The sequence below is a fragment of the Nelumbo lutea genome, chromosome 2 (assembly GCF_056320005.1).
Source record: "Nelumbo lutea isolate HS-2025 chromosome 2, American lotus-T2T, whole genome shotgun sequence".
In the NCBI taxonomy this organism is placed as follows: domain Eukaryota; kingdom Viridiplantae; phylum Streptophyta; class Magnoliopsida; order Proteales; family Nelumbonaceae; genus Nelumbo; species Nelumbo lutea.
Window position 1 is genome coordinate 6,457,814 of NC_142685.1, and position 12,586 is coordinate 6,470,399.

The 12,586-nt window shown below is 40.8% G+C and overlaps 1 protein-coding gene across 3 annotated transcripts in view; it reads right to left on the reverse strand.

Annotated features, from left to right (window-relative positions):
• Positions 1–12,586, reverse strand: part of LOC148868299 (V-type proton ATPase subunit a1-like) — a 79,299-nt gene that overhangs the window by 16,069 nt on the left and 50,644 nt on the right. For all 3 annotated transcript variants that reach the window (XM_088970661.1, XM_088970662.1, XM_088970663.1), the window contains one exon: positions 5,463–5,623. In XM_088970661.1, the coding sequence (XP_088826787.1) occupies positions 5,463–5,623 (161 nt within the window). The remainder of the gene's footprint in view (positions 1–5,462; positions 5,624–12,586) is intronic.

Genomic DNA, 12,586 nt, shown 5'->3' on the forward strand with positions numbered 1-12,586 from the left:
ACTGCCCAACCAAGAAGATGATCAATGCCCTTGTCGCCAAGCTCAGTGATGATGAGCAAAGTGATGAGGAAAAGTCTGTGCAGGCGCCAAGAGTGGGCGCCCTTCAACTCTTCAACGCCATGGTGAAGAAAGAGGCCAACCATGGAAGGACAAAGAAAGCCCAAAGGGGGCTGAAGCATGTAGACATCCTCCTCGGCGGGAAGCCAACTCAAGCCCTTGTTGATACAGGGGCCTCCAGCAACTTCATTTCAGTTGCCGAGGCCAAGCGACTCAATCTGAACACTGTGAAAGAGACAGGGTGGATCAAGGACGTGAACTCCGAGGCAAAGGCGATTGAAGGCATGGCTCGTGGGGTTGACCTCCAAGTTGGGCTGTGGACAAGCAAGATTAATCTTTCAGTGGTACCCTTGGATGACTTTCGAGTTGTCTTGGGAATGGACTTCATGAGACAAGCAGAAGCAACACTCCTGCCTCACATCAACTCTCTGTGCATCTTGGACGAGCGCTCCCCTTGCATGGTACCAGTTACGACTTCTACTAGGGTTCATGGGAAGCAAGTTTTTGCACTACAACTTTTTCACGAAGAAGCCTTGTTCAACGCCAGCATGAAGGAAGCAGAGAAGTTCCCCACTCCACTAGCTGAAGAAGCCGCCCCTCAAGCCAACAACTACAATAGCAGCAGGCCATCCAGCCGTCTACACCTTTCCAGCAACAGAGTTCGTGCGCGTCGACAACCGTCAAGCAAAGCAGAAGACCCAAGGCCGTGTCCAAGTTCGTCCTCACCTACTACCACCACCACAGGGGAAAGCGAGTACCACCCAAGCTGCCTAGGGACCACTTTCGCACCATCCCTCAGACTGAATCACGTAGTAGCCTTGTGAGTCACCCTTGGGGAAAAATCAATGGGAACCAACACCCCAACAATCCAAAACATCATTTTGACCCTTACCTGGCCCAAGCTTACCCTCTAACCAAGATGAATCAGCCATTAACATACCTTGAGGCCGCCAGGAAAGGACTTAGCCATAGGAAACCCCAACAGAATAGGCCAACCCAACCATTCTACCAAACTATACACCTCGGCCTTGGACGACAGCCAGTTCGGGAGCAGCAGAAGAACCTTCCTTCCGCGACAAAGACTTCAAGGGACCAGCCGAAGCCGATCTCCGAGGACGTAGATCGAATTGAGTGGGGGAGAATGTCACGAGTGACTCCTTCACCGCGCCATCAAGCACCTACCATGAGCCATCAGAGCGCCAACCGTGTGCTTTCAAGGTATCAGCATGTGTGTCATGGGTGGGCTATGCATGCATTTTGTAAGGGGGGACCGCCAATGGCGTTATTGTAATTACATAGCATGAATTTTCATCCTTTTGATGTTTCCTATTGTCACTCCCCCAAAAGCTTAATGTACTCTTTGAGGGGAGGTAGGTAGTCGAGTGAGTTCATAAGCGTGTAAAGGTTAAGCACAAGATCCCCTCGACACTGTACTGTGTGCTTGTGCTTACCATTGATTAATGCAATACAAGTTACCTTTTGTCTAATCTGTGTGCATTCTTGTTGCCTTTTGTGTGTTGTTGCTTGCATTCGTAGGCTTTCTCGACCCCATCGAGCGCCGCACGGGGCCTCGTTGATTAACCCCGTGGCACTAGGGCATGGGAATCAGTCAGCATAGCTAGCATAAGCTGAAGAAAACTCAATATAATTCATTGCTTTTGTGTGAAACGTCCATACATATTTATAGACTCAGATTCATAATAGTCTTAGGAGTTGAATTGTTAGACTCAATAATCCTAGTAGGACTCAAACTAAGTTGTCATATCATATCCTATTTCAATTCACAGAAGACTCAATAACTCTAATCCTACTTATGCAATGACAATGAAATTTTAAACATAAATAAATTATAACTAGAAAAATTAAACCCTATCATTGGACCCCCACAGAAAATTGCAAAATGACAAAAATACCCCTATTATCCAAAAATACAGAAATACATAAAATTTCATAAAATTCCAACTTTGCCTCTTCAGCTCCTGCATCATTTTCCCCCTGTTCAAAAAAACTCATCCTCGAGTTTTGAAGAACTTGAGGATGAAAAGTTGATGTGCCCCAATTACAGAAGTAAGACTTCCCACATCTACATGCTTGGACTGTAGAGTAGAGGCCACACATAGAACTAGAAAAGGATCTTGAAAGAAACGTATTTCTGAAACACTGCCTTCCATAACCATCGTTGTTAAATCATCAATAGTATTAGTTTCTTGAACACTTAATTCATCAACTAGCCTTTGTGATGAATCTTCCCCTTGATTATCCAAATTCTCAACTGCAACATTTGAAACTTTTCCTTCAACTTCTACTCTAGGGCTCCTTCCATTGTTGATGTTGGTGGAATTTCTGCTATGTCAAGTTGTAATTCTTGAATTAGTTCTAGTTGAACTTGTAGCATAAAGTCACTTACTTCCATACTAGGATCTATCACAATCAACACGTATTTGTATCTTGCTCCTGAATTTCTTTAACTTGCTCCACTTCTATTTCTTTTTGACCATTGACCTCAAGCTGATCATGAGCGTTGGAAACTCCAACAATTTCTGTTTTTTCTTGGACTGCACCCTCTTGATTTTTAATATCTACAACTTCTTTAGCCTGAAATTCTTCTTCTTTAGCTTCATCCTCAACTTCAGCTCTTGGATAGGCTTCAACATGCAAGGAATCATCTACTTTCTTTTCATCTTTGTACCTTCTTCCCATTGACTTCAAGTTCTTTCATGTAACCTGTCGCTTATTCTCTTGCTTGAAATTAGTTGACTCCATATATAGATCATAATGGAAGTCCAATGGGGTGTACTTTTCTTGCAAACACCTATTCACTTTTGCCCATGTACTAATGGGATCATCACCTCTATTTTCTAATCGTTGCTCAAGAGTTCTCCACGATACTTTAGCATGACCTGTCAATTTCATGCGTGCAAATCTAATCCTTTGTTTGTGAGACATATCATGCCAATCAAAATATTCTTATAATTCAGCAACCCAATCAAAGAATGCTTGCGGATAATCATCTCCTTTGAAATCTGGTATTTCCCTTTCTCCTCTAACATGTTTGAAAACTTTACTCCTGTAGTAAACATTCTTAGATCTGTTTTCTTCCAGCATCTTCTCAAACAAGTCAACCAAAGACCCTTCATATGGTTCAGAAACCCAATCATCATTGATTCCAGACCTGTAAAATTGTTTAGAAGATACCCTAGGCCTATAGCGGCCACTTTGTGAGAACATAGTGAATAAACCATTAGCTCTGATACAAACTGATGTAGGACCAGCTCAGTTCTAGTCCTTAGAGAATGTTGAATGAACTTCTTGATTAGAGTTTAATGGCTGTTAATGGCTGTAATGGCTTCTTAAAGGAATAAGAGAGAAATAACCTAGAATCACTCTAGGGCATGGGAATCACTCACCATAGTAGCATAAGCTGAAGAAAACTCAATATAAATCATTGCTTTTGTGTAAAACGTTCGTACATATTTATAGACTCTAAACTCATAATAATCCTAGGAGTCAAACTGTTAGACTCAATAACCCTAGTAGGACTCAAACTAAGTTGTCATATCCTATTTCAATTCAAAGACTCAATAACTCTAATCCTACATATGCAATGACAATGAAATTTTAAACATAAACAAACTATAACTAGACAAATTAAACCCTATCGTTGGACCCCACAGAAAATTGCAAAATGACAAAAATACCCCTATTGTCCAAAAATACAGAACTACATAAAATTTCATAAAATTCCAATTTTGCCTCTTCAGCTCCTGCATCACATATTGGTGAAAGGAACTCTATTAGAGGAAAGCTGTTACCTCTCTTGTAACAACTGAAAGTGATACACTCTTTTGGTTAATTGAGAGTGGAAAGGAAGGGGGATTCCTAGGTAATGATAAAATGGATGAGAGACAGTAGCAAGAGTCCTTGGATCTCTAGTCGCTAGCATGACATCCATCATTCTACTTAAGAAACAATAGATCGACCAATGAATTAACAGATTCATTTGCAAGGAGCAAGGTTGATTGGGATAAGACATATTGGGATCTCTTCCCTTCTGATTTTGATTCTATTAGAAATTCCATTATCTATCAATGAGTATAATGCTCCGTTGTCACAGGAGTAACTATTTACTGGAAAAAGTTGGGTTCGGTGGAAGATGGAGAAAGTGGATCAAAGGTTGTATCAGTTCGGGTCATTTCTCAATACTGATCAATGGTGTGGCTAAAGATGGGCCCCCCACAAGATTTGGTTAGCTTATTCAGTTCTAATTTTTTGTGGCAACAAAAAAAGGGCAAAATGCTTATGGAAGGTAACAAGAGCAGTTGTAGTTTGGACCATCTGTGAAGAAAGAAATCAAAGGACATTCAATGAGAAGAGTAAATCTAATAGGAGGTAATTGAAACAATTAAAATCAGATCTGCACACTGGGTAAAAACTGTTGATATCTTCAAAGATATCTCAACAAGTGATATAATGAGGAAATGAAAGGAAGTGGCACAAATGGGAATGCATAAAGAAATTACCAAGATAGATTGGAAACCTCTAGAGCCAAATAAATTGAAGTTGAATTTTGGTGGTAGCTCCCTTGGAAACCCTGGGAGAGCAGGAATAGGGGGAGTCTTTCAAAATCATCATGGAGAAGTTGTGGCTTTGTTCTCAGGACCAATTGAGTATGAAGACTCGGTTCAGGCAGAGATAATGACACTCTTACAAGGCCTGGAATAGTAGAACAATTAGAAGCTAGAGAATTGGAAGTGGAAGGGGACTCACTTTTGGTCATTTCTTGGGCTAAGCAAGTAAACTCAGCACCCTGGAAGTACAGATTTGCATTCAGGGAGATTGAACTTCTTGCTAAGATTTTTGACTCTACATTTTGGTGGGTTAAAAGGACAGCAAATGGATTGGGAGACACTCTAGCAAAACAGGGAGTTGATAGACCTACTCTATTTTGGGCAAAACTGTAGCTGGCTGTATTAAGCCAAAGGGATGCTGATCCATATAATCTGGGACTTTTTGTATATTGCTATACTCTGGAATGCAAAGCAGCTAAAGAAATTGTAATCTGTTATTTAAATTAATAAATAAATTCTCCTTTACTGATAAAAAAAATATGGAAATGTATATCCACAGAAGTTAAGAAGCATGTAAATAATGTAGCAGGTAAAATAGAATAAAAAGTGTTGTTGAATCCAATCTCCGATCAATGTTTTCACTTTGATGTTCATTAAAGCAGTAGGTGAAAAATATGGACACAATCTTCTTTTTTTTTTTTTTTTTTGAAAAATAACATGGGCACAATCTTGATGTATAACATTTTCTAAAATTCTGAATATTGATAATATGATGGTAGTGCAATGACAGTTTTGATTCTATTGTAAACCTTAAAAAAAAAAGCAAACAAACTATACCTGCATGTAGTATCCCGACATTTGTAAGCAGTCCCACCAAATATATGATAGGGAACAGAGAAGAATTCATTGTAAATCAAGCCACAATAGATAGAAAATAGTGACATCAAAAGGATTACATAGCGCCCACCAAAAGCCATCTCCATAAAGCTGCCTAGTTTCTGGAAGGAACAAGGATATGCAAATGTAAACCAAAATAGAAGTATAAATCTCCATCTTTGGTGTGAGCAAATACTAAAACAAATTGACATTATATGCATGCAATATTTCTCATGCAGACTTTTCTATTTGCAAATTCCTTAATGCAAAAATCAACTGTAAGAACATGAATGTCAAGAAATCAACACTTTAGGCACTTCCAAAGTTTCAATATATAAGGCAGCAGTGGTAGAAAACATACTTTCTAAGGTAGAGTTGTTTAAAAGGTATGGTTTAAGAAATTTAATTGTATATTTGCCCAACAGACAACAAGTCATGCAAGAATTTATACTGAAAAGAAAGATGAGCAAGCATATAAAGAAGCAAGGGAAAACGAGAAACTACCATGAAACCTGTAGGCTGAGCTAAACAGTCTCCCTATACAGCCTCTAGAGATTAAAAACTCTTGCTTATCAAATATGGCTGAACTAAAATATAATCCATTTCTACTTTTTTTTTATCAATAACAGAAATCCATTATCTCAAAGAACCATTCAACCTAAAAGCTTAAGCTGTTAGGTGATGAGGTCCTTGAATAGGTTGATATTCTCTAACACGCCCCCTCACATGAAAGCCCATTGGGCTTGAAGCGTGAACAAGCACAGGCCCACTCATACCTTGTGCTGAAACTTATTTAATTATAATGGGGGTAACGAGCATCGAATACTAGATCGCTTGGTCAAAATGGCTCTGATACCATCTCAAAGAACCATTCAACCTAAAAGCTTAAGTTGTTAGGTGACGAGGTCCTTGAATAGGTTGATATTCTCTAACACATTAGATTAATAAAAAATGTAGTTACAGCACTCTAGAGAGAGATAAAAAGGCTTAACTCTCTCTAGGAGGACAACAAAGAAAAAATTGCAGAACAGCCCAAAACATTTGATCCTTTCCCACACCCCTAGCTTTGCCAAGGCATCAGCAAAAGCATTTGCTGTTCTCTTAACCCACTGAAAATGGATTTCCAGCCCTCTAGTTAGCCACTTAATCTCCCTCCTCTCATTAGCAAATTACCAAAGTCCACTCTTTTTCTGTAGCCAGCTTAACACCAGCTTTGAGTCCCCTTCAACGACTAACTTTTGTAATATTCAGTTCCTTAGTCTTTAAGAAAGTCCCCTCCAGTAAACCCACTGAAAATGGATTTCCAGCCCTCTAGTTAGCCACTTAATCTCCCTCCTCTCATTAGCAAATTGCCAAAGTCCACTCTTTTTCTGTAGCCAGCTTAACACCAGCTTTGAGTCCCCTTCAACGACTAACTTTTGTAATATTCAGTTCCTTAGTCTTCAAGAGAGTCCCCTCCAGTACAGCATAGATCTCAACTTTAAGAGAGTCCCCAACCCCAATGGAACCTGAATACATTGCAATCACCCTCCCATCCTCATCTCTGAAGACCCCTCCTATTCCTGACAGAACAACAGGACAAACAGAAGAGTGAGTAGGAGCAGAATTTGCCACCTCCATCCAGCTATTCAGCAACATTTCTACTTATCACACTCATACTAGGAATTATCTATTTAATTAGCTGATACTCCCATCCTGAGGAATGATATATTCCCTCTGGCAACTGATGATCTGACATCTGGTGTTTTCTTCCATCTTTCAACCATCACACTACCACCTGGCACCCTCTTCCATCTTCCGATACAGAACCACCATTCACCAATCCCCATTGATCCATTATAAACTTGAAGAATCTCCCCCGTAGTGGATTTGGGATACCTTTCCAATGCCTTAAGGTCCTGAATTTCCTGAAGAACAGCCATCCAAAATTTTTCCTTGGGAAGAAGGTTCCATAGCTGATAATGACATTACTAGAAACAGAAGAAGAAATGCAAGTCCGACATCTTACTCTATTATATGTGCTGAATTCTCTAACTCCTTTTGTCCAACCTCATGAGCCAGCCAAATGGTAATGATATATATATATATATATATATATATATATATATATATATATATATTTGATGAATTACAGAAAATAAATACAAGGTTTATGTACAAATCCAAATCCATTTCAATATTACAAGCAAATTTAATTGAGCCAGCCTCTTGCGGCTCCCCCAAAACATAAATATCAGATGCCCAAGTTCCAATTTCAAAGGGTCATTGCCCCATACCAGGGGCTGTCTAGTAACCTTTTCCCTTGCTAAAGAATCTGCAATGGAGTTAGCAGATCTAGGGACTGAATGTATTTCCACCTGAAGGGCCACAATTAAAGACCTGGTTCTCTAATTTAAATTTCTAAGTCACCAAGGATCTTCTTGATTGCCTTTCAGACAAGCAACAATCTTGATGTTCTTGCTAGACTGAGTCTAGTGACAATCAGCTCTCTGATTTCTGATGTTCTTTCTAGATCGAGTCCTTGAAGAGCTGCCATCAGTTCAGCTCCAAATGAGTTGCCTCTTCTTTTCGGAGGCAAGAAAAATGACAGAGCAAATAAAGTTGCCATACTTTCATAGGAGAGCACCTAGCACCAAAAAGATCAAGAAAATGCTCCCACACACTGCACAGAAGATTAGTAAGTAATTGATGGATTCTTCACTTTCTATGTGTTAGAATGCTCGAGTCAGGGGTATTTTGGTCATTATGGTGTATCTTATTGAAAGTGAAATGTTTATTGTATTTGAGTTTAAGTTATGTGTCCCATCTTCTATGAGGGGCAACATTGTCTTTCTTGTAACTTAAGTTTTATGAATAAAAGTCAAGTGGGTCGGCTAGGAGAGAGTAATTTTCACTTTTCTCTCTTCTAGTCTGGCCGAACATTCTTCTCCTTCTTTCTCTTTTCTTTCTTCTTCCTTCTTCTCTGCTTTAACCTAGAATGAACTAGGGTTTATTCACATGGTATCAGAGCTGTAAGGTCGTATCCTTATTTTTTTCTTGTTGCTGTTCTCTTTCTGGGTTCGCCGCCAGCTTTCACAGTCGTCTTCTTCATTTTCGATTGACCTGAGTGGAGGTTCGATAAGGGGCTGAAAAGGAGCTGTCATTTTGTGGGTCTGGAGGTGAGAATGCCTCCAGTCGTTGCTGTGATGGTCGTTGAAGTGGTATACTAAACCCTCTATTCAGTATTGAAAAGGGCTGAATGTGGACAGGTATGAACACTACTGTTGTTTGTCCAAGTAAGGGACTGTAAATGTTTTCTTGTTGCTTCAGAAGTTGGTTGTGGTGATGCTTGGTGTGACTGATATGCATTTCAGTCGTATTCCTCTGCATTCCTCTTCATATGTATGTTGAAAGAAGAGTCGCCGACTGCTGAGGTTCACAACAGCAGTAGTTTGGTGGTGGTTGTGTCGTGGTGATTGGTGGTAGTGGTGGTTGGGTCCTAGACCTTGTCTGTAATCAGTTCTGCAGTGTGCAACCCAAGTATTTGATGTGAAGACTGAGTGATTTCAGTCTTAATGTGTGGTGGTGAATGATTTTGCAGTGTGCAGCCCAGGTGTTTGATGTGAAGACTGAGAGATTTCAGCCTTAGTGTGTGGTGTGTAATGTGTATTTAAAGCTGGGATTGGTGGTGCTATAGGTGAGATAAGCCGTGTGAAAGTGTGTGGTTGTGTTGCATACTTGAAGGTGAAAAAATGGAGATGGCTTCTTCCATAGATGGGAATGACAACAAAACCAGCATCATGCTTTCTTCAGATTATATAAGTGTTCAAATGACATCCATCAAGTTGAATGGTGAGAACTATGTACCATGGGCAAAATCTGTGGAGGTGTTCTTGAAGGCCAAGAGGAAAGCAAAACATGTGAGGGAGGAGAAACCTTCCTCTAATTCTCCTAGGTTCAGTGATTGGGAACAAGATGATGCACAGATAATGACATGGCTTTGGAACAACATGAAACCAAAGATTAGTGTGAACTTCATGTTCCTAGATACAGCCAAAGAGATCTGGGATCATGCTAAAAAGTTGTACTCTGGACAAGACAACACAACTAGGGTATATCAGTTGTACCAAGAGTACTTCAATTTGAAGCAAGGAAGTCAAAGCTTAGAGGAGTACTAAGCAAGTTTGAGGAACATCCGCAATGAGCTAAATGTGTATCACCCTCTAACATCAGATGTCCAGATCCAACAAAAGCAACGTGAACAACTTGATGTGACTAGGTTTCTTGTGGGCTTGAAGGTTGAGTATGAGCCTGTCAGAGCACAAATATTGGGGAGATCAGCTCTCCCTTCACTTGAAGAAGTTTTCACCCGTCTCAAAAGGACATCCATTGAGCCGGTAGAACATTCTTCCTTCTCTGATAGATCTGGTTTGGTAGTGACTAAAGGGAGTGGCCATGGAATTAGAAGTAGTGGTGGCAGCAATGGCCCTCCAAGCAACCGTGGTGGACACATATTTAACTGGGCTAGTGGCCGGATTGGAGGCCGAGAGTCAGGGGGAGGCTGTGGAAGAGGAAGGAGTAATGCTCAGAGAAAATGTACACATTGTGGCTTAGAGGGGCACACAGTTAATTTCTTCTATGATTTGCGTGGTCCACCCAACACTTGGGCTAACCATGCTACATCTAAGAGTAGTAGCACCATTATTGAAAGCCAACAAACTGTCCCAACACCCTCCACACCCGCTTGTGCTTCCGGGCAGGAAATGGTGAGTGTACCACGGGCAGTGTATGAGAAGTTCCTTCAAACATCTCAGCAGAACACAACTACACTTGCCCATTCAGGTATGGCTTGCTTGGCTTCCAAAGCCTCACCCTGGATCATTGATTCTGGAGCCTCGAACCATATGTCTGGGACTCTTGATGTATTTTCTTCCCTTTCTCGCTCCTCCACATCTCAGTCAGTTACTCTTGCTAATGGTTCTACATCTCCTATTTGTGGTGTTGGTGATGTTGATTTCTCCTCCATGTCTTTTGCATCTGTTTTATATGTTCCTGAGTTTCCGTTTAATCTTATGTCTGTTAGCAGATTAACCAAGTCTCTTGATTGTTCTGTAACCTTCTATCCTTCTTCTTGTGTGTTTCAGGATCTCAATACGGGGAAGAAGATTGGTGGAGGGCATGAAGCAGGTGGTTTGTATTACCTTGATGGTGGTGGCCCCCCAATGGCTTTCCAGTTGTCTCTTACTCCTCTCCAATGGCACTGCAGACTCGGTCATCCCTCTCTCAAGTCTTTGAAGCTGCTAGTCACTTCGTTGAGTCATCTTTCATCGTTAGATTGTGAGTCATGTCAGTTGGGAAAACATCATCGAGTCTCATTTAGTCCAAGAATTGATAGTCGTGTCTCTAGTCCCTTTGCTTTAGTTCATTCTGATGTATGGGGTCTAGTTAAAGTTGTGTCATACAATGGGTTTAAGTACTTTGTAATCTTTGTTGATGACTTTTCAATGATGACATGGATCTACCTTATGAAAGACCGTAGTGAATTGTTCTCTATTTTTCAGAAATTTCATGCTGAAATATGCACTCAATTTGGTGTTCATTTGAAAATACTTCGCTCCGATAATGCCGAAGAATACATCTCACCATTTCAACAATACCTAGAACATCATGGAATAATTCATCAAACTTCTTGTGCCTACACCCCACAACAAAATGGTGTAGCTGAACGGAAAAATAGACATCTTCTTGAAACTGCTCGGTCATTGATGATCAATATGCATGTCCCAAAGCATTTTTGGAGTGATGCTGTTCTTACATCCTGTTTTTTGATAAATCGGATGCCCATGTCAATCCTTGGAAGTCAATCCCCTTTCTCCGTGTTGTTTCCCACTTTGTCTCCCTTTCCTCTCACCCCAAGAGTCTTTGGTTGTGTTTGTTTTGTTCAACACTTGGAGCCTGGAGTAGACAAGTTAGATGCTCGAGCTACGAAGTGTATTTTTCTTGGCTACTCGAGGACTCAGAAAGGGTACAAGTGTTATAACCCAAAATTTCATAAATCGTTTGCGTGCTCTGATGTCACATTCTTTGAATCAGTTCCATTTTTCTCAGATGTCAGGGTCTCTTCTTCTCCCTTTGTGGTTCCTCTTCCTGTACCGGTTATGGACCCTCTTCCTGTAGCTCCCATTCCTACTGCAGATGCACATCATATGCCTGTTACTACAGAGAGGCCACCAATTACAGCACCTGTCGACAGATCCTGCTATTGCTCCTTCTCCCTCAGATCTTGATCTTCCTATTGCTTTGCGGAAAGGTAAACGTACTTGTAATTCTCATCCCATTTTAGACTATGTTTCCACTGCTCACCTTTCTGCTTCTCATTGCAAGTTTATATCATTACTCTCATCGGTTCCCATTCCCAAGACTGTACAGGAAACCCTTACCTCCCCAGGATGGAGGCAAGCCATGGAAGAAGAACTCTCTGCTCTACAACATAATCACACGTGGGAACTCACCACCCTTCCTCCTGGTAAGCACACTGTTGGGTGTAAATGGGTCTATATAGTGAAGCATCTTCCCGATGGCAGTGTGGAACGATTGAAGGCACAGTTGGTGGCCAAGGGCTATTCTCAATTATATGGTGTGGACTATATGGAAACATTCTCTCCTGTGGGTAAAATTGGTTCAGTTCGGGTGTTGATCTCATTGGCTACTATGTATGATTGGCCTCTCCTACAACTTGACATCAAAAATGCCTTTCTACATGGTGATCTTGTTGAGGAGGTGTATATGGAGCAACCACCAGGGTTTGTTGCTCAGGGGGAGGCTGGTAAGGTGTGTAGGCTCAAAAAGGCAATCTATAGACTGAAACAATCTCCTCGTGCATGGTTCGGTAGGTTCAGTGAAGTGGTGAAGGCCTTTGGGATGAAACAGTGTCAGGTTGATCATTCTGTGTTCAACTATAGCTCAAAAGATGGAAAAATCTTGCTAGTCGTGTATGTAGATGATATTGTCATAACTGGGAGTGACAGCAATGGAATTGACAGACTGAAAAAATTCTTACAGGATCACTTCAATACGAAAGATCTGGGGAAGCTAAAGTACCTCTT